Source organism: Citrus clementina, unplaced genomic scaffold (genome assembly GCF_000493195.1).
Source record: "Citrus clementina cultivar Clemenules unplaced genomic scaffold, Citrus_clementina_v1.0 scaffold_5, whole genome shotgun sequence".
NCBI lineage: Eukaryota > Viridiplantae > Streptophyta > Magnoliopsida > Sapindales > Rutaceae > Citrus > Citrus x clementina.
In genome coordinates, this window is record NW_006262201.1 from 41,717,725 (window position 1) to 41,740,570 (window position 22,846).

Below are 22,846 nucleotides of genomic sequence, written 5' to 3' on the forward strand. Positions count from 1 at the left end.
CAGCGACCGACAGCACCAACCAGTGTTAAAATTTTCTTATCGCTCTGTTATTATTAAAAATAAATAAAAATCGCAACTTGCTCCACTACACAAATCTCTCTTTTTAAAACCCCACGCCCACCCCTCACTCACACTGTTGACGCTAGCAGTAGCAGTGCACAAAATGGGTTCAGTTTCACTGAAAATCGGTGATGGAACAGCGAGATTCAAGAGAGCAACAATATGTTCATCGGCATTGAACATTCTCATGCTCTTCTCTGTTGTCACCACAAATCTTTTTGCTTTATACGCCTTCACATCATCCCCTAAAGATGGCCAAATCCACTCACTCATCCACAATCACAAAAACATTTCTTTAATCTCCGAACACGTCTCGCTTATTCTCAAAGAGATTGATTCATCTCAAAAAAAGCTTGCCAAGATGGAAAAAGAGCTTTTGGGATATCAAAGCATCGATCTTTCCAGACCCAATATTGCAAGTGAGCTCAAATTGTTTCTCCAACACCACCAGCTTCCTCTTGGTAAAGATTCAAGAACTGGGATCACTGAAATGGTGGCATCTGTTGGCCATTCTTGTGAGAAATCTGCTGATTTGTTAACTCAGTACATGACTTACAAGCTCTCTGGGCCTTGTCCTGACGATTGGAGCCTTGCCCAGAAGTTGATTTTGCGTGGATGCGAGCCTTTGCCTAGAAGGAGGTGCTTTGCCAAGTCTCTTCCTAAGGTGGGTCTTCAATCTTTTCCTGTTTCTCTCTGGAAACCTGTTAGTGATAAGACTGTTACTTGGAGTGGTCTTGGTTGCAAGAATTTGAATTGTTTGATTAGTAAAAAGTTGAGTAGGGAATGTGTTGGTTGTTTTAATTTGGATAATCCGAACGAAAATCAGAGATATATTAAGGCTAGAGGCAAAAATGATTTTCTTATTGACGATGTGCTAGCTTTGGGAAGTGGAGGAATTAGAATAGGATTTGATATTGGAGGTGGTTCCGGTACCTTTGCTGCTAGAATGGCGGAGAGAAATGTGACTGTGATCACTAACACGTTGAATGTCGATGCCCCTTATGGTGAATTCATTGCTGCAAGGGGGCTTTTCCCCTTGTATTTGAGTTTAGATCATAGGTTCCCTTTTTATGATAATGTGTTTGATTTAGTTCATGCATCCAGTGGATTGGATGTTGGGGGCCAACCAGAGAAATTGGAGTTCTTCATGTTTGATTTTGATAGAATTCTGAGAGCTGGTGGATTGTTCTGGTTAGATAATTTTTACTGTGCCAATGATGAGAAGAAAAGTGCTTTGACTCGTTTGATAGAACGATTTGGGTATAAAAAGTTAAAGTGGGTTGTGGGAGAGAAGGGAGAGACGGGCAAATCTGAAGTTTACTTGTCTGCTGTTCTACAGAAGCCAGTGAGGGTATCATGATTTGAGCTCTCCCTACAGACTGGAAAAAGTGGAGAATACATGACCCTGGATTTGAATGAGTTCATCATCTCAAAGACCCTTATGAAATTCATTTCAATTCCGAATAAGCGCATCTATTGTTTCTTTTCCCACTGCAAACTGCTGTGTGGATGATGTGTACTCTGTAATTTAAAGCTGCTATATCTGTTGTTTTTTGTACTTCAGATGATACAAATTATTTCAGGTATTTGGTCAATATAATGTTAGTGAATTTGTTTGTTATTTATAATCTACTTCATGACGCTGTTTAGAGATTAATCTTGTTCACTTTCTATGGATAATATTTTTAGCATAATAGATGTTCCCTTATTTATCAAAACAGCATGATTCCAACTTGACAATGAGGTTGCTGGATACTTGGCCCCATGTTTGGAAGCTTCCAATTATTCCATCTGCTTGTGCTAAGCAGAGTGTTCTTGTAGTTATTGTCTGGCGTCTTCAAATTTGGTGATGCATAAATTTTTTTCAATCATTTCACCAGTAGTTGCCTTACTTCATACCCTTTTCTGCATGATTGATGGCTGTCTTATTTTACAATTGATAATCTTCATTCATTGATTTTGTTCCCATACCAGGATTTGTGAGCCTACCAAAAAATGATTGCACTTAGTTTTACTACCAACCGTAATGTCACAGTATTTCAATGGGGTGCTCTGATTTATCATTCCATAATCCACATAATGGAGGGTACTAACAGCATTATTAAGCATGCGTGTTTAAAATGCACTAAAACCACCGGCAAAACGGTTGATGATATTAATATGTTGCGTTAAATTATGGTATAACATATTGAAGCATGGTCTTTAACTCCTTGGATGAATGGGAAATTTACACTAATAACCATAAAAATTTTAGTTTTTTTCATCTTAACCCCTCAAACAAATTTCTATCAACATTAGCCATAAAAGAACCGTTGAGACCAAATTACCCTTCTCTCTCATCTCCCTTTCCTCTTCCTCTTGCCTTCTTCTCTCCAGTTCTCTATTAATTTCAACATCCACCTCTTTCTTCTTCTTCTCTCTCCTATAATCCTCGTAATCGTTCGGTCTAGCGGGGTCGTGCTCCTCGATTACGGTCGAAGTCACGTCGACCAATGCCGGTTGCGGCAGCGCTACCACGTCGTCGGGGGAAGGTGCGATTGCAGGTGAGGAATGGGGTCTAGTCGGGAGAGAATTTTGGGTGGTTTTGGGTTTGGATTGGGGCTTGAGGATGGTTTGTGGTGGCGCGAAAATTGACCAGACAGTGGTGGTCGTGTTGGTGGGTTTGTCCTCATCGGAGGGTGGAGGTAGGTATCCGTACAGCCCGCCTAGCATTTCGCAACGTGGCTTTTGATGGAAAATCCCGGGGAATTTGAATTCCGAAATTGGATTTTAGAGAATTAAAAAGTTGATTTTGTTTTGTTGTTTGGGTTGTCTGATGAGATTCGATCTGAGGTAGAAGAAGATATTACATACGAATAAGAAGAGACGAACAAAGACGAAAGGACTGGCGAAAACAAACAAATACTGAGGTAGAAGAAGGCAACCTGTCGCACCATGCCTTGGTGCGACAGGTGCCTGTCGCACCAAGACTTGGGCCTGTCGCACCAAGTTTCTTTTCGTTTGTAAAGAAGGGTAATTTGGGGAGAAAAGCGTGTGTTTGGCTAATGTTGATAGAAAAAAGTTGAGAGGGTTAATTCGAAAAATAGTAAAAATTTTATGATTATTTTCGTAAATTTCCCATGAATAGGACCGAAAGTGATGAACTTGAAGTATCACGGTGACAGTATAATTTAATAATTTAATGATTAAGGCTACTTTAATTCAAGCGGCTATGATTTTGGCCTTGCAACCACTAGTTCCGGTCCTCTAGATATTGGTTCCTGTTAATTGTTATAAATATTTTGATTCGCTCCAGCCCCTGCCAGTTTTGCATTTTTAAATGCCATTGGATTAATTGCGGATTTAACAAATTTTTTTACAAATCTGCTACTTCTAATCTAATGGAAAAAAGGGTAAAATTATCATCTCATAATCTTCAAATTACCATACATAAATACAAGTACACTAACAGGGTTTGCCGATCCTAGTTTCACTTCCTACCGAACAAATGTTACCTCCCCACATTTTCCCGTCACAGTTGGAACACTTGGAACTTTCACAATTAAATTCTAAAACAAAGGTGATGGCTACTAGGCCTCACTTGGAGTAGTATTGATAGTAACGTCGATCACCACAAGGCAGCGTGGAAGAAGTCTAGTTTCACACGCGATCTATTGTGATTAATCAAGGGTCAGTGCTTGCGATCACCACAAGGCAGCGTGGAAGAAGTCTAGTTTCACATGCAATCTTTGTGATTAATAAAGGGCCATTTCAAGCACGGCCACCTTCTGGCTTGGTACAATCAATGCCTTGCATTGCAGCACTGTTAAGAAGCTTCATTCCCTCTTCACTCATCTGCTGAACTTCTTGAGGTGAGAGAATCCTGATGCAGCGCACACAGCCAACAAATTCCCTATATGCAGGTAAAAGTGAAATGAGAAATTTCTTTGTAGCAGATGTTTTAGGATTTGCAGCCCCTCAATTTTAAATTTTAACAGAGGAGACCGCACAAAATAGTCCACGGCTAATAGCAATTGATGCATTTTATTTCTTGGTTACGACTTCAAGAAAAAAGGATAAAGTAAGAAGGCAACACTTACTCCCAAGGATCATCCCCTACAAGTAGAACGTCATTTTCATAATCCACATACACCAATTTCCACTCGGTACCTCGTGGATCATTGAGTAGTCCCTCAAGCCCAAACATGCGTTCTATCGCAGAGCATAGTTCATCATAATTCTTAAAATTAGTGACATCAATTGACCTCCCAACAGACCCTGTCTTTTGAACCTGTCAGCCAGATATAACTCTAATCAACATTGATCAAGTATCAACAAGATACAATATAATAACGACAAGAACTCTGATCCCTTATAAACACGAGGAAAGCATGCTGATGGTTGTTTACAGATTGATGCATGGCCAGTGGCTCAAAACAGAGATTGTGCTCCCATTCGAATGTCAGCAGGCGGTCTTGCCCACCTGCTGTATTTAAAAGGTGCATTTGAATACCATAGAAACTGATGATGAAACCAATAATAGGTCTACACTCATCAAAGCAACCAATATGGCTAAGGTTAATCGGGTCACAAAAAGTTATTGAGTTCCTTGGCTTCTAAGAATTTTCATTTGAATGTGCAAGACAAATGAGTACCTTTGTATATGTCCTCATGGGTGGAACAACTGGCTGCCATGAGGTATTTTGAAGTAGGCTGCTCTCGTCAAAATCCACATTACTCGAAGATGTACCACCAGAGTTGTCCGGGAAGTCTTGTCGAGAGAAAGCCTGAGAATCTGCTAGGCTTGCAGAAGTAATCTGAGATTGGACATCCTGGCTAGAGCTAAAAGTGTTCATTAAACAATCTGGAGGATTTTGGAAATTCGCATCCTTCAATGTACAAAATTCATCTAGAATGGCACTAGATACAGAATGATCAATCATTGTACTTCCACCATTACTAACATCAATGTTAAGACAGCTGTATATCCCACTTTGATTATTGCTCTCATCTGACAAATCTCTCAATCCACTGGAATTTAGGCTACAGTGGTCCTGCTGAGTGAATGAAGTAAGTGGGTCAACTGGGGATAAGAACCTCAAATTGTTCAGTTGATGATCCCACATCTCCTGACCCGGGAATGACAGAGAAGGATTAATGACTTCAGGGAGCATTGTTGAAGGTTCTTGCAACCCAAACATCGGTAAAGGCCCAGGCGACCTATTGTACGTCCCAGCAAGAGAATTACAAGAAGTGTGTGACATCCATTCATCAGTGTCTAGGATAGGTAGTGAGCCACTGTGGGCAGTAGAATCAGACTGAGGTACATTTATCTGTTGTGCTTGGAATACTGATTCCAACTGTGACTGCATCGGCCAGCTGCTTTGCAGTTGCAGTAGACCCTCATTTTGGTTATGGAATGCATGCTGGTTAACAAGATTTTGAGGATTTAGAGGACCAGACGGTTTTTCCATACTGCAGTCAGCAGCTGAAGTTAAATTGCTTGACTGCTCTATAGATTGCCTAGGTTCTGATTTCAAATGATCAGTGTTCATTCCAGGTGGTGCTTGCTTTTCACATTTGCTTGGTGGATGAGGCTTTTCGGGTATATGTATCCTTGATAAACTTGAATTGACAGTATCAGCTTGGTTGAGGCAGATTTGGGAACAATTTTGGTTGTCAATCCTATTCATTTCAGACGGGACAAGCCGAGGTTTCTGATTGATTGTAGACTGCAAGGTCTTCACCTCTTCCAGGTGAGCTCCTTTAGCACCAGATGTTTCTTGTAAGCTAGATGCTGCAAAGCTTCCCGGATTATTAACAAGTTGAGGTTTCAGCATCATCTTGATTAATTGCTCTGAACACAGGTTCGAAATTGAAGAGTATGGCATAACTCCAGGTGCAATTTCTGGACAAGCCAGGGGTCTTTTTATCAAACTTCCCCACTCAGTTTCTGTAGCTGCTAGCACAAAAGCCATGGTCAAATAAATTTTTAAAATGTAACAAGCATGACATAGAAACTAGTAAAAAGATAACGGACCTAAAATGCCAGAATGAAATGGTCGTTTGAGTCCTGAAGTCAGAGAAGGAAAAATGAAGAGGCTTTCAGGAGTCTCAATTTCCCAAGGACTAACCCTTTTCTGCTTGTCGCTACACCCAGGCTCATCCCACTCAACCTGCATACCAGGAAAATATGTGGAGTTCAAGAGTTAAACTGGAAAACTACAAAGAAAATATCAGCTTCAACTATATATCAACAGAAGACCCAACATCAAATCAGAATAGGACGCATGTAGATTCAGAAGTAATTACTCCACCTGAAGATTTCGCCACTTCGAACCAGGCCACCTTAGTGGATCTAAGTCACTTATACCAACTATTGTACCCATATATCTGCAGAAAATATAGGAAATATGGTTAATTAGAGTTAGACGTTACCACAAACAAGCAGTTGAGCTAGCTTTTAGATATGTAAGAAAATAACAACAAAAGTCTCAGCGTACTATTTCTAACAGAAGAAAAGATAATCTAATCTTTTTACTCTATGCAGTATTTGACATAAATCAGAAACAATGATTAAATTCTGTAATTACCAAATTTTCAGAGATACATCTGAAAATACCTAATGCTAGGAGGATACAGGAGAATTCAATCACTGAGATCATTACCTGCGTTTACCCGACTCCTCAGTTTCAAACATCATCCCAAAACGCATACCAACTGACATTTGGGTCCCATATACAGACTTTCTGTATTTAGCCAAAGGAATAACAAAATCTGAAGGGCACGCCCTACAAGATACCATGGTCAAGGATCAGATTCAACAGCCACATACAGGGGCTGGAGCACATGGGGGAATTGGGAATGAGGGTATCAGAGGAGAAAGTAAGGCAAACAATCATTTGTTAAACAGACCTTGGGTTGTAGAAAATTAAGGCAAACAATCATTTGTTAAACAGACCTTGGGTTGTAGAAAATTGTAAATTGGCTTCGGTTTGAGGCAGCATGAGCCGCAGCAGCAAGGACACCAATGTGCATACTGTCAGCAGAAAGAACAGATGAAGGTAATGCTGTTTGTTGGCGATTTGCACGCCTCACACCCACCATTAACTGTGATTTTTCATCCCTTGTGACAAGAAGGAAAGAAAACAATAAATGAGAAAATCATATCAATTATAACATAAATAATTTTTTAAAATTCAAAACTACATGACTTATCTTGCACATAGTAACTATTTTTGGTCTGCTGAGGTTCAACTCAACATACAAAGACATTCAGTCATCTCGACTGAAGCATATATCCAATATTACTTGATTAAAGGTTTCCCAAAGGAGAAACTGAAAGGTTTGCAAATACCCAAGGCGTATTGATCCCAATGAATAAGTTATGCCAAGTTAACATTTTGAATAAGTTAGAAGCGACAATCTATTTATGACTCGTACTAGAAGGAGCTACAGTTCCACAGCCAAGAGAATTACTGAGTGACATGGAATAAATAAATATCAAATACACAGCCAATGGTGAAAAGTTGTGTACAGTGATAAGGTTTCTGCCTCCCAAAACTTCACTGAGAAAAGCATTCAATAACTGTCAAACCATTATAACAGGATGACTACAAATTACCTGATAAACAAAACAGAATCACCTGCTCTAAGTCTTTTAGAACCAACAAACAAACTCCAACCAGTGGTAAGAAGGTGTCTCTTTGGCTGTCCTGCATACAGGAACAGAAATAGAAGATAAATACTGTGATCCTGTCTCCATGGTAAAGCAAGATTAAACTGAAAAACATAGAACACTTGTTCTAGTCAACACCAAATTGATCATTGAAGTTAGAGATATTGAAAAAGAATAAATTAAAATAAAAATCAAACTCACCGCGGTATATATGACGAAATGTCCAAGTATTATCATGCAAGTCTCGGACAACAAGCTCTTGAGTGGGTGGTTGCATTGTGTAATCCTGAAACAGTAATGCAATGAGTAAACATGAATATGTGTAGTCCACTACAGGTTGCAAAATTATCCATTTAACTGAATTGAGTCCCACCAGTGGAGGAAAGAGCTTTTCTGCTGCCCTACGTGGCACTGAGAAGCCGCCATGTGTGCTTGTGTCGCTTGCAGTCAGAGTTTTACAGAAAAATTCACTTGGATGTTTGCTGGGCTTTAGTCCAAAGTCTGGAATAGGGAACACATCCTTTTCCTGATCCAAGGAGAGGGCATTTGAAGAAATAGCATCGAAGGGAAACAGTTCCTACTTCTAAATTATATGAAAGAATTCATGGCTTTCCATTTTCAATTTCTGCAGTTCCAATACAAACACTATAGATCAACGTATTACTTTCAGAGAAAAGTCTGAATAGCATAACTTACAGAATTCACAGGTTGAAGGCTCATTTGGGCATAAATTTCATCTGTATCTTTGTCTGCCTATAACATATTGTAAAGCATAAGTGAATAGATGTTTGGATGAAGTACAACTAGTAACAGATGCCAGAAAATCATTGATCAGCCAAAATTTACATACATGTAATGTAACATTATGAACTTGGCACAATAGCTGAGATGGGAGATTAGGATAATTGGGAATTTGCGAGGTTGCTGATCTTTTAGTAGATGCTGCAACCTGATCAATAAAATGAACATGGTAATTAGTTTTATAGATGATGATGTAATAATTGACAATAAGATGATAAGTTATAATGGCATGTGCTACCAATCAACAGTTCTAATATGGTTGAGGATGTTTCTTTCTGGAAAGAAACTAAGACATTGAAACTCAATTGGCCACACACTATGCACTATTTGAAATTTAAATCAAGATCAGCTAACTCTGAAACTGCCAGTTGCAAAAGAGGCTAGTGGTTTTCACTCTAATAACTGATTAACATCTGATAGCATCGTAAGACTCCTTTAAGATAGTATTAGTTCTAGTTTCTTACTCAATATATTTAATTGGTTATCACTGAAAGGTTGCATAGAAAATGAATGAAGAGACTCATCTTTAAATGAGATATTTGAGAAAGATTTTAGTGGCAAATCTAGCCTCAGCTTGGTAGTTTGAAAGTGGATCTCAGGTAATGAGGAGGGAATCTCAATATCTGAGATACCAAAATTAACAGTTTTATAATCTGGCATTCAGAACAACCCATGGCAGAAGCACAATTGTATTCAGAAAGAGAATGATTATTAAAATGTTAAAAGCAGAAAAGAAAATATAATCAACATGTTGAAGGTAATAGATTAACCACACAGCATAAGCAAATGCTATCACTATGTATTCTTTGAAGAAGCAATAGAAGAAGAAACAAATCAAACCTGTTCACTGTGTCCTTGAGGGAAGTAATACACAAGACTCCCAACCTGAGGGAGGAAAACAAGGGGACCTGCACAGGCATGCCACAGCTCGGAATTGATTGCTTTCCTGGCCCCTGAAATCAACCAGAACCATAAGTCAATAAGAGAAATGCTTCTTCAACGACGCGTCAAATGAAGAAAACTAGCTGAAAATTTTATAAAGACCAGACTTAATGTGCTCAAACACAGACATGAAAGCTAAGATCGAAACTTTATTTGCTTCGTTACGACTCAGGCAAAAACCAAACTTTTAACGAACAAGAGTAAAAGTAGTTTCTCATCAACTTCACCAAAACCAAATCACCAATTTGGTTTATATAAAACTCATCAAGCGGTACTTAAAAACAAAACAAAGTAGGAAAATTTTCACAACAAACCAGATTGATCCTGCATTTCTTTTAGCAACTTCATTTCCTCAAGCAAAGTTGTTTGTGCTCGAATAACCAATCCTCCAGCTTTGATCTTCTCTTCAACAGAACCCATTATGTGCTTATCTCTCCCTCCAACCAGAAGAACTCAACACAAAGATTCCATCTTTACATCAAAAGCCAGAATCCCATTTGCGAGAACTCTTCATTCGTTGTTCGTTTTTGCAGAACTTGCAAACACTATGATCGACCCATGTCATGGAATCTCAAGAGCAGTCCAATTGAGCAGAAAAGCAAAGTCTTTTTAACTTTCAAGAGTCCAAAATCAGGGAACAAAGCCGGCTGCTAGTAACCCAAAAAAAAAAAAAAAGAGTAGTATAAACTGTAAAAATCTGGCTTTTTCACAACAAGAAACCCATCAGTTAGCATCAAGGCACAATAACCAATGAATGAGTGCTCTCCCTTTTGGGCTACTACCGAGCGTTATTCTTGTTTTTATCTCCTAAAGATACCGACCTTTCGATGAAACCAACTCATCAGTCATCAACCATAATAATACTCTTCTGATTCCTCCCTTTGCCTTCGCCTCTGCTCAGCCTCAATCAGTCTCAAACAACAACCTTTTTTTATTTTCCCTCTCTACATAATCTGCATGAATTGTTAATTAGAAACTGGGAGGAGTGTGCGAGCTCTTTCTTATCCTACGCCCGCACACATACACTTTCTGTACAATCAGGCGATTCCGTTGCAGCTTTAAACTGTGTAGGAAAATTATAAAGAGAAAAAGAAAAGTTACATATATATGTGTATATATATATATAATAATAATAATAAAGAAATGTGGAAAAGCAGCAGAGCAAGACTAATCGAACACGAAAACACAGCAGTACTTATGAGGCTGTGCAAAAGAGAAATAAGAGAGAGAGTGTTGGGTGTGTTTTTTCAAAAAGGGAGGGAGGAAGGTCTGTTTCTGTTGTATAATGTCAAGAGGGCGCATTTTAGCACGTGGATTACGAGGATTTGCTTCTCTTTATTAGCTTTTGCCTTTATATTGGATAGCTTCATTTTACACCAGCTCCATCATGCAAAATACGTTCTTTCTCTTCTGTCTTTTTACGTTTATTTTAAATGGAATCTTTTTCATAAAAAAGAAAAAAAATCTTTTTTTTTAATTTTCGACTGATCAAAACACAAGTGATTAGACCACTTGGCCTTTAGTGAGTGGTCAGAGTTGCGAGGACAATAGTTCGTTCGAGTCCTCACCATGTATGTAGAGACTTATTTACTTTTTTAATTATGATATATAATTAAGTAAATATAATTTTTTGTTTTTAAAATGTGAGTGCAGTAAATATCTCTCCAATATTAATAAGCCACTTCGGCCTTAGTCGGCTTGTGAGGGCAGCGGTTCAAGCCCCCACAAAAGTATTTGTGGGGACTAACGTGCTTATTTGTTTAATATTTCAAAATTTTCTTCTTCCTCGTGCAATACGAGTGGAGTATGGACATCCCTCTTCTGTAAGGGATTATTTGTCTGGGCATGTACTTCACAGAATTTAATGTAATAATATAAGTCTCAATCATGTATTTCTGATTATAAATATCAGTGTAATATATCTGCTATAATAGCAGTTGTAACTATCTGTGTAATGCAGTAATATGATGATTAATCAGTATTAAAAAAAAACTAATTTTAATAATTATCTGATTATAAATATCAGTTATAATATCATACAATATGATTTTTAATATGTGTATTAGTCTCATATAATTCAAAAAAATAAAAATAATTAAAAAAGAAAAAAGAAAAATGGAATAATAATATCGAGTTCCCTAACTTTTTAAGTAAAACCATATGTAAGAACAACAGTTTATACTTTATATGTCTTTTCACGTAAGTCTCTGCCTTATATTAGTGGAATAACTTAACATATTTTAGGTTTAGAAATTAGAATATGAAATTATGGACTACCATTACAAAATTAATTTGGAAAATTTCTGCAGATATTTTATTATATTAATATATTTCTAATGCAACATTCAAATTTAATAAATAAGAGATCATGCCATGAGTGCAATCATATATATCATTTTTAAAATAATAGCATTCACATAAATAAAACTTCAAAAATGTGTAAGAATGATGTTTACATTGGAAGAAAATCTTAAATTACTTACCGATCAGTTCAAAGAACTTTCTTTTTCAGCGCTATTAAGGTCTAGCTCGAGACCTCCCCCCATAAATGCGTATCATCACTCTATTGTTATCTTATATGATTTTTCTTATAAAATAACTAGCACTTAATGATTCAAATGGTCTTTATATTCTATTAAAAGAATGGATTTTATTCCCTAAAAGTTTAAAATAAGTTTGTTCCTATGATTAGTAAAAACAATTTATTGATCTATGAACCAATTGTTAAAAGAATTTAAAAAAAAAAAAATGACGGCAACGCCGCAACGGAGACCTGTGTAAAAATAAATTTCAAAAATATGCTCTTATTGTTATTTTATCCTAAATGAAGGGGTCTGATGTTATTACTCTCACAAGATTGTATACTTTTGCGCCTGTATTTGACCGTTCATCACGCGTGCAGTTCACGACAAACAAATGGTGGCAGAAGCGTACGTTAACAAATAGTGAAACGTGTCGCGCCACGCCGACTGCTACCGTGGGGCCACGGCGCCGTTTCCATTTTTCCTTTTTTTTTTTTTTTTAACGATTCAAACTCACTTATTAGTTTTTTTTTTGTTGATGTGAACACACTTGAACTTCGCTGGCAAAACAGTGAGGTACCCCACGATCCAAATCTTTGAAGCAAACCAAAATTAACTCAATCTGAACATTTTTGCCTTGCAACTTGTCACAATAATTTATGATCTTGTTCAACTTTCAAGAGGGTCATTAAAGAGAGAAAATCATATGAGTATCCTAATTGGGTAACAATATCTTAAACAAATAATGCATCCATGATATTATTTGCTTCAAAAAAAAATTACCCTCTTTTCGTCTAACTCTAATCAATTGCAAGAAATGGAGAAAGATATTTTGCTTGGCGCAGCACTCTTCACAGAATCCACTAAGAAGAAAAAGTGACCACTTTCCATTATAGATGACTCATGCCATGTACATGATAATTAAGAATGATGTCTTTTAGCCACTGTTGCATGGTTGAATACGCATGGCAAAAGCATCAAGCACGCATCCCCATCCCCATTTAAATTTAATAAATATATAAATATAGAAACGGAGGGTAAATTTTCCAGTGTAACCCGAACTATCGCATTAAAAAGCGTTCAATTAAAAGATAATTTACATTTACTAATTCACTTGGAACTGATCTTTGTCAACTTTTTTTTTTTTTTCTTTTCTGATAATCAGCAATCCCCAGGGGGGCACGTTACGTTTAGAGAAAACATGTGCCTCGCGCTCGCGCTCGCGCATGCATTTATGTGGATGTGGGTCGTGATCGAACGGTTAGGATTTGACTCTCGAATCGAGCGGGCACGCCGGGGCTGGGGCTCATCAATTCTCTATTCTCGCAGCACATTATTCAATGGCTTTGGAACTCAGACTCGCCGTATTCTCAGCTTAATTCCTAGCTTTGGCTTTGATCCTCGAAATAATGCGTATAAATCCAATGACCATCAGATAACTCCTTTACACGTTACAATCATGCAAACCAATGGGTCTTAACACACTTTCCTTTGACCTGAGCTTAATCAAAACATCTTAATCTCCAATGTTAGAACTAAGATACAGTCAAAAACGAAGAAAATTGCATTAAGATCTTTACCGCTCATTATTGTCATTGCGATAGTGGTCCAGCTCACCATCCTTTAAAGCAAACGACATCGCAAAATAAAGTCAAGATAAGCTTTATGAATGCCAAAATGTGCATAAATTGAGCAATCTTACATATTGATAGGTGGGTCCTTTCACAAATATAAAGTGGGATCCGTATTTTTGCCAATAAATCATATGGGGGGTCAATTCAAATAAAGTGAAAAAGTACTGGTACATGGAGGGCCAACGCCGTGCTTCAAGCCTTCACTTCATTTGATGCTGTCTATTGCTGTATCGCTCAGTTTCTTAACTCATAATTAATTTCGAGCAATGCGTAATGATTCTTATGCGCTGCAAAAGCAGAGAGAATCAAAAGATTGCGAGCAATCATAGCATATTAACATGCCATGCCAATAGTATATGCCATGATATACAAGCAACAAGAGACAAAATAAATAGATAACAAAAAAAAAAAGGCCTCAAAACTTGACCCTAAAGCTAAAACAAGAGACTTGTTGCCTAATTCATGGCCAATTTAAAAACACCAAAGGCCTAAAAGTGTTTTTATCAAAGTTGATTAAAGATCGCCAAGATGCCATTGACTACTTACTGGCTAATCTATACTACTTTCAGGTACTGACTGCACAAGCTCTGCAGAAGACTGTCATTTACAGCTATAGCCTATAGAAGATTATTTATTAAGGTAAACATCAATACGAGGTTCACATAGTCAAATGTAAATAAAATTAATTCATTCTGAATTTTAAATACGCGCAGGCTAAGACATCACCACCAAGCTGAATTAAAAGTTTTGATGGGTTTTTATGATAATAATTTAACGAAAACAAAAAGCAATAATCGGCACTAGAAGCAAAAGGACAGAGACTTTTCCATTAGATTTCATATCATTATTCTAAGGGAATCGGGGTCCACGTATGATAATTGGAAGTGAAAGGAACAAGAAATGGGCGTGGTATGAGGGGAACATTGGAGCAGTAATAAGCTGTAGGGATGTAAGGGGACATCTTGCTTCTGAATCTTCTGACGATTTTGAACTCCCAATTTGTCTCTAACTACACCAATAGGCTCTATTTTAATCGCTTTACTTTTGTCTTTATGGTTCTGGGCCGAGATTCAAGGCTGCTTTATGGGCTTTTTCAATAAGGGACGAGTAAGAAAGTACTTTTTTTCCTTTTTCGCCCTTTGGCATTCTTCATCTCTCTCCGTGATTGAGCTTCCACTATTGCATTAGAATTTTTTTTTCTTTTTTTTTTTTGAAAAGCGCTACTGCACTAAAATTGAGAACACGTGATACGAGCTTTCCATCATTGAACTAATGCACGTGCCACGTGATGCTAAGAGGGATAAAATCAACACTCTACACTCAGCCCACTGTGGAGTGTTGGGCATGGGCCTAACTCCCCGTCATTCAGGGGAGAAGGCATTGGGCTGGACAAAATGTGATACTAAACGTACTCCCGTATTGGGAGATAGGGAGGTTATGATAGTGATCAGACATTCTCATTGGAGTGGTGCTATTGGCACCTTCTTCAAACTCACTTGAAACCCCATTTCCATTTTTATACCTTTATTCTTAGTTAAAATTACATAAAAGGACAAAAGAAATTTAATTAAAATCAAATTTTAATTTCTTTTTGTTACAAATTCTTCAAACCCAATAAATTACTTTATTGGTATTTTTGTTATTTTTGCCTTTAATTTCTTTTTTTAAAAGTAAAATAAGTGCCCACTTGGTGAAGAAAATCCAATAATTTGATAAAAATCCGATAATTACTTGGACCTTTTTTTTCTTACTTATTTCAAATTATTTTGGAACTAAAAAAAAAAAAAAGAATCCAATATACATTAGATACTGAAAATAAGAGTTTATGATGTATGGGTATGAATTGCGAAGAGTCAAAAATAGGGATGGCAAAACCCCGGGCCGGGTCCGGGTATTGCAATGACCGAACCCTGCCCGAATGCAACCGGTCCAGGTCAGGTTTTAATCTGGGTACCCGAATTTTATATTTTTTAATATTATATGTATTTTTTTTTAATTTTTGGTAATTTTATAAGTTTTAAATTTATTTCAATAAAATTTGACATGAAAATATAAACTTTAAGTGTTTAAAACTTTATATATGTATAATAAATGAGTCAAATAAATATAAATATTTAAAATAATATATGTTTTATAATTTTTTTAATAAAATCCAGGTTCCGGGTTTATCAAGTGATGCTCAAGACCGACCCGGCTTCATACTTGGGCCGGGTAATACCCGACCCACAACGCCTGGGTACGGTCCGGGTCCGGACTGGGCGGGTATTTTTACCACCTCTAGTCAAAAAGACAATACGTATATGGATTGGGGTTTAATAATTTTGTATTTGTAGTTTTAGGTAATTTTCTCTTGTGAAAGAGCTGTTAATGTGAAAACGGTGTTTCACAAGGATATTGAGGGGTTGTCAATAGTATCACTCTTCTCATTGTGGGTGTAAATTAACGCAGCAGACTTGGGCCCCTTTCTCCTCTTGGAGTCTTGGGTCAAAAATTGAACCCAAATATGACCATGCGCGCAGGTGCAGCCCATATAAATTTCAAGCGACCTTGTTTAACAAACACAATCAAAATTTCATATCAGTTGTTTTAAAACCCTAAAACGAAAGTTGAAGATCCAAAGGGTTTAAGAGTTGCAGAAAGCAGCAGCTTTCAAGAAAAGCAATAATTTTTTCGAGCAAGAAAACATTTTCGTAATTAGGGTTTAATTTACAGCTGCTGATGGAGGGACTAAAAGTATCAGATGCTGATATGGAAGTTTATTTGCACCCATCCAAGAGTAAAAAGGTTTCTCAAGCCATCCTCCGCGAGCTCAGTTCTCTCCTCTTCAAGTTCGTTCACTTTCCATTTACTTCACTGCATCATTTGTATAATAATAATTATTATTATTATTATTAATATTATTATTACTACTACTTATTTTGTTAATTATAGCTTAGAGCGTATGATTATTTTTTTGGTCACCTTCGGGAATGTTGGGTATTAAACATTAGCTTCCAAGTAAAAGTGGGTGTTTACCAAACACGTCAGCTGCCAAAAGCACAGCTCTTACAAGCATAGCCTTTGCAATTATTTGTTGGCTCTGTGTTAACAATGTTCAAAATGTGGTCGAGTATACAACTTTTAGATATGTGGAACTGAAATTTTTGAAACATATTGAAGTCAATACTGAGATTCACATAGTGGCAATTGATGTACGTTTGTATGTACATTGGTCTTTACAAACCTCTGCTTCTTTTTATAATATTTCCAATTTGGTTTGCCTGGCAGGTTCAACGAAATTTTTGAAGGTGTACTGTTGGCTTATGATGTCAACATTTTGGATAAAAATGGAAAAATTCTTTTTGGGATTCATCCCTATTTTGGTGTGAAGCTTAAAGCAAAGCTCTTGCTTTTCTCTCCAAAGCCAAATATGCTCGTAGGTAATCTTTTCATGATCTTTCAATCTTGGTTTTATCGCCTTACTATATAGACGAAAAATTCGTTAATGATTTTCAATCTGTGTTTACTGGTTATAATGCTCTCTTAGGTAAATTTGCTTTTGGGTTAAATTTAAACAATATTAAAATTGTATTTATTTCTATCTTTTTTTCCCCCCAAATGCCTTTCAGAAGGGAAAGTTGTGAGGCTTACACAAGCATCCATTCATGTCATCGTTCTTGGATTTTCATCTGCAATTATAACAGATCAAGACATTCGAGAAGAGTTCAATTATACTACTGTAAGTACCACTTGTCCATTTTATTTTTGATGTTCTGCCCATTCCTCATTCTTGTCTCTTGATTTTTCGACTGTATATGTTGAGAGTCATTATAGAAATTTTCTTTTTCATGAGATAGAAATATGGTGAGGAAGTATTTGCTAGTAGATCACACAAGCGGCACGTTATAAAAGTTGGAACCATGATACGGTTTTTAGTCAAGAGGTGACTTATTGCTCTCTTTGAATTTATCATATCTAAAAATGAAATAGATTTCCATTGAAATATGTGAATTCTAACATTTGATTCTTTCAGTTTCGATGAAGAAATTCTGCACATTTCTGGATCGTTAAAACCAGCTCATACAGGAAGTATCCGTTGGTTGGATAAGAAATCAAAAAATGTTTGCCTAGCTGATAGGTTTGAAATTGTACTTGGAATCCTAGAATTTCAAAGAGGTTTTAAAAAATTAGCAAATATAAATACTTTACACCTGTTAATGTCCGACCCGTAATGATATATAATACTGCAGTAGCACTACGAAGAGGCGGGAGGTTGAAGGGAAATCAGAAATGCAGGACAATGAAACTGTTGGGGCTGCAGTATCTTCGGTGAGCAATGATCATCAAATTAAGAAGTCAAAGAAGCGTAGGTTTGCCGAAGATCATTGAAGTCTGCTGTGTGATTTTAATTTTTGAAGGATTTTCTTGGGTAATTTTTCAGCTCTTTTCTATAATAACGGCAAAGTCTCTAAAGGTCTGCAGAAGTCTTGAAATACTCTTTTCTATATTAATTCTTTAAGGACTTTTAATCATTGACCGTCAATGACCATCTTATTTATTGGTTTTCCATTAAAGTTTGGCTTTATTTTATTTTCATCTGTTTCCAGAAATTAAGTACATTTTCTGCTTGCAGAGTTGTGCATTCTGGGAGATATTTGATGAAATTGCAAGGCAACATGTGTTCTTGTAAGCAAATGGCTTAGTTTCCTTTCAAATCTTTTGATAATCTTTTGAATGGCGGTGCTGAATTTCCATACCTAGAGATGGAGCTTTGTTCAGCATGTACATCTTTCATGACGATGATTGTCCTGCTTTTGATTTTGACAGGTGGATATATAAGGTTCACACATCATTCAGTTATACATTTCAAGGATTTTCCTCATCCGGCAATTTAATATAATGGTATTTTGTAATTTGCTTAGAAGATGAGAGTATAGTGCTGCAAATCATTTTGTCTTGTCACTGACTCAAATAATTAGATTATTGATTTAATGCTAGATATTTCTGTTCTATTCTTTCTATTCTTTTATCAACTAGCAATTCACCTGGTTAATGATACTAGAAATTTGAAGCAGTTGTGTTACAGCTTAGTCTGCACAGATGTCATTACAACTCAATTTCCTGTGATTTTGCTTACCTAGTCTTGCTTATATCTATGTAATGTAATGTAAATGGAGTTCTTATCTCTATTCTAGTGATAGTTTATCCCATCAATTTGACTGTGGAGTTGGGTGTGCAGATGCATTTTAAGAATGGCAGTAAAGCTGCTGCAAATATATATCGGCGGCTCGTATTACAAAACCTGATCCGTACAATCATGGTCAATCTCTCAATCATAAATTCATAATTGGGTATGGGTTTTCTTCTCACAAACGCCTCATTTATTTTTCGTTTTGGGTCCCTCGCATCCAATAAAATAAGAGCAGATTATGACAAAATTTTCATCTGTATAGAATTATCTTTTAATCATGTATATTAGTAAGATTTTTAATGGCAGCAATAGGGTAAACCCTCAGATAACGGTGAATGCGGAGGTCCAAATTATGATTGTAGCATAAACTATTCTTCATGTTCAAGTTTTGAATGTATTTAATTAATTATTTACTAGCCTTGAAAATCGCCTCCTCTCCATGTCCATGAACAGCAGTTGGCTTTTTGGTATTTGATTATACAGTAAAATCTTTTTATAGTAATGATAAATCATAAAAATTATAATCTCAATTTGGGTTAATTAGGAATGAGAATAAATTCCACTTTGTAAAAAATTATAAGTTTTAATATTATTTATGATCTTAATTTGGACCAATTATAAATAAGAATAAACTCAACTCCCATTGTAATAGGTATTTTAGATCCTATATTAAATAACATGTTTCCACATGGTAATAATTAGGGAGATTGTCAATTTTCTTTCTACTGAAATTAATATATATCACTTACTCCTTATTGTTTTCATAATAGCGAATAACCCTCACCAGCATAATTTTATAGTGTGATTCTTGTTTTTAAATATATTTTTATTCATATTTTAATTTTTATTTATATAATTTATAATAAATATAAATAAAAGTGTTTTTAAAAATAAGAGTAATAGTGTAAAATTATGTTGTCATAGGGATTATTGGCTATTATTAAAACAGTAAGGGATAAGTGGTATATTCAGTAGGTTAAAATTGACTCCTCGTAGTGATTATTTGTTATTACAAAAATATAAATGTTATATTAAAAGTTTAACAAGGGATAAAATGCTTTTAATGTAAGAAGATATTTTTTTAAAGTTGTTAGAACAATGATTTATTTTTTAAAAATTATTTCCGCACTTTTAAACTTGTAGTTACATAATAACTCTAGAATGTGTATCTTATCGTTAAGTCAAAATAATTCTACCTTCTCAAGAATGGTTAGAGATTCATCGAATTGACATGCTCCATTAATTAATTATTAATATATTTACCTGCATATTACTTACACTAAAGATATTTTAAGTCAATGATAATTTTCAAATTAAATCTTTACTAAGTTATAACTTTCTTATAGTGATAAAATTAATTGGTCACAACAATGAAGCTAAAGAGATTTTATACGTACTGTAGGTTGGGATCGACGTTGCCCAAAGCTACATAAATTTTCTTCATACCGTTGCATTTGCAGCGCCAGTTGTATGGGCCGTAGCTAGCTAGACTGGACACGTGTCAATAATCTATACGCGACTCTTATCCTAAGATTTGATCAATCTAATCTTGTTAATCAATCATTTTAATAAATGGATTTGGGTGTGCAAAGTACATTCCAATTACGCCATGTACTTACGACTGGCATATAATTTATATGTGCTGCTGCTGCTGCTGCTGCGAATATATATATATATGTATGGACGGCTCATATGACAAATTAAGACAGATCATGATGATCGATTTCACTTTCATCATCTCATTGGGTATGGGTATTGCGGATTCTTTCACAAACACCTAATTTTTATTCGTTCTGGGTCCCTTCAAATAAAACTTATTAACCTTATAATTATAATTTAGGTGTGTACGTTTGCATAACGATTGGACAATAGAATTGTTTATATACGAAAATGAGGGAGAAGAAGGGGGTTCTCGAGTTTGGTAAATGACTCTCTCTGGCATGTGAGATTGAGTTTATTTTAATTGAACAAAAGACAAAGAGAAGCTTACGACAAATTTTTCCCGCATAATCCGCGCTTCTAACATGTTCTACTTCTCTCTCTCTTGATGAATCATCTAACAACCAAAATCTTTGGGATGGGACTGCTTACACTCTTTGATCTTCACACACACACTCTCTCTAATTACGAGGAAAAAAGAGAGAGAGAGAGAGAGAGAGAGATTAGTTATTGAGCATCTTCGAATCTTGTTCGGTTAATCTTTCATTATTTGTCAACACTTTTCTCTATACATGTTGATAGTGGAGGATTTTCGAAGATATGCTTTATATATCGAGAAAGATGATATTTTATAAATATTTCATTGACAATTATTAATTAGATGCCATCATCTTAAAGTAACCTTTCACCTTTGTTCTTATTTCCAGGACTAATGAGATTGGTGGTGTATACTGAGATTTTAATTATGTCTTTCACTATTTTCTTTCTATGCATGTTTATTAAAAAGATGGAGCATGCGTTCTCATATTTATGGATAGGAGAATGGGTAAAAACTTATTTAGTCCCTATATTTGAATATTAATATCTATTTAGTTTCTATATTCTTAAAAATACCTCGAAACATCCCTACCGTTAAAGTATTGATACCCATACCGTTACTTTTTATTTTTTTGGCTTACTTTTACAATATTACTCTTTTTATAATAATTTTTTTGTTTGGACATTAATAAAAAGAAAATAATTAAATTATCAATTTAACCCTCAAAATAAAAAATAAAATTTATATTAATTTTTTTGCAAGCATCATTTGCACACTTGGTAGTTTGCATATAATTTTTGACAATTAAAAATTAATATAAATTTTTTTTATTTTCATTTTTTAAGGTTAAGTTGGTAATTTAATTATTTTCTTTTTATTAATGTCCAAACAAAAAAAATATTTTAAAATGGTAATATTATAAAAGTAAGCCAAAAGAAATAAAAAGTAACAGTAGATGTATTAATAATTTAACGGTAGAGATGTTTTGAGACATTTTTAAAAATACAGGGACTAAATGGTCACTGATCTTAAAATACAGGGACTGAATGAGCTTTTACCCTAGGAGAATTCAACTATTGACTCTTTTGATAAACTTAAGATTATCGTGTAACATTTTCACTTAGTGGGATTAAACACTAGTTTCCATTTGTAACAACCTTTAGAAGATACTTGAGGTTTGGGGTGGCCGCTGACAATTGGCAGTGGGCTCTTGGCTTCGCCATTGAGAAAAAATAAATACACCTTTTAGTTGGGAAATAGATTTAGGTGCGTTAACATCCTTTGTCTTTGTGAGCTTAAAAATTAAATACACTTTTTAGTTGTAAATTACTCTCGGCTGGCACTCGGCAGATGGCTATCGGTTTGGCAGTAGAAAAATATATGTAAAAGTACCTCTATAGTTATTATTCTTGTAGTTGTTGGATCTCACTTTGTTAAGTGTAAAATAATATTTATGTCTAACAAAATATAAAATTCATACGAATTTAAAATATAATATGTGAAAAATAAATAATAATTAACTTTATTTATTTATTTATTATATTATCAACCCATACACTCATTGAAGTTCGAACCCAAGACTTTAGTCCTAAGATGAAGAAAGATTAATTATTATTATTTTTTTGCGCCACTCCACTTTTTACTTTGATAAAGTACATAATCAATGATAGATTTTTTTGTTCACCATCAATTATATATATTATATATATATATATATATATAGAGTCCGATTCTAATAGGAGGTCACACGCTTTAATAAAATGTAGAAGCGGCTTTAACGACGCTGTCAAACATTTGATAACATTATAAAACCTTTGTATGAGTGACTGTCGATAAATAAAATGCAGGATGCGTATTCGATAAACCACTATTCTACTTGTGAAAAAGCTGGAACAGATGCATGGGAGGTACTTACTTTAGAGAAGGTGTTGACGTAACTAAAGCCAAAGTTGGTATTGGAGGAATATTATGATTAAAACCAATAAAGTTGGTGATTTTCTGCAGCAGAGGGTGGGTAGAATCTAGTTTATTATTGAAATATAATGACCCCTTTTGAAATATATGTAAATTTAACTATTACTC

The 22,846-nt window shown here is 35.5% G+C and overlaps 3 protein-coding genes across 6 annotated transcripts; 2 read left to right on the top strand and 1 right to left on the bottom strand.

The window, feature by feature from the left end:
* The first annotated feature begins 62 nt into the window (after positions 1-62).
* LOC18042397 lies at positions 63-1,697 on the top strand. The gene has a single exon (XM_006435082.2). The coding sequence runs from the start codon at positions 164-166 to the stop codon at positions 1,418-1,420; it is 1,257 nt and encodes a 418-aa protein (XP_006435145.1). The 5' UTR covers positions 63-163; the 3' UTR covers positions 1,421-1,697.
* A 1,744-nt stretch (positions 1,698-3,441) lies between these two features.
* LOC18042398 (auxin response factor 5) lies at positions 3,442-10,755 on the bottom strand. 2 transcript variants are annotated; one of them, XM_024183329.1, is made up of 15 exons: positions 10,282-10,754; positions 9,775-10,107; positions 9,359-9,471; positions 8,568-8,666; positions 8,414-8,470; positions 8,091-8,243; positions 7,919-8,003; positions 7,664-7,754; positions 7,001-7,165; positions 6,708-6,830; positions 6,357-6,432; positions 6,080-6,215; positions 4,695-5,998; positions 4,140-4,330; positions 3,442-3,952 (listed from the first exon to the last, which is right to left on the bottom strand). In XM_024183329.1, the coding sequence occupies exons 2-15, from the start codon at positions 9,878-9,880 to the stop codon at positions 3,811-3,813; spliced, it is 2,841 nt and encodes a 946-aa protein (XP_024039097.1). In that variant the 5' UTR covers positions 9,881-10,107; positions 10,282-10,754; the 3' UTR covers positions 3,442-3,810. The 2 variants fall into 2 exon arrangements, with proteins under 2 accessions (XP_024039097.1, XP_024039098.1); XM_024183330.1 differs by having other exon boundaries at positions 4,695-5,992; positions 9,775-10,755.
* A 5,411-nt stretch (positions 10,756-16,166) lies between these two features.
* On the top strand, positions 16,167-19,149 carry LOC18042317. 3 transcript variants are annotated; one of them, XR_002905143.1, is made up of 9 exons: positions 16,167-16,444; positions 16,884-17,035; positions 17,225-17,334; positions 17,453-17,538; positions 17,629-17,733; positions 17,846-18,024; positions 18,229-18,281; positions 18,423-18,497; positions 18,835-19,149. XR_002905143.1 is itself a non-coding variant. In XM_024182901.1 (7 exons), the coding sequence occupies exons 1-6, from the start codon at positions 16,335-16,337 to the stop codon at positions 17,982-17,984; spliced, it is 702 nt and encodes a 233-aa protein (XP_024038669.1). In that variant the 5' UTR covers positions 16,167-16,334; the 3' UTR covers positions 17,985-18,024; positions 18,229-18,477. The 3 variants fall into 3 exon arrangements, 1 of the variants encoding a protein (XP_024038669.1); XR_002905142.1 differs by having other exon boundaries at positions 18,423-19,149; XM_024182901.1 differs by lacking the exon at positions 18,835-19,149 and having other exon boundaries at positions 18,229-18,477.
* Positions 19,150-22,846: the final 3,697 nt, after the last annotated feature.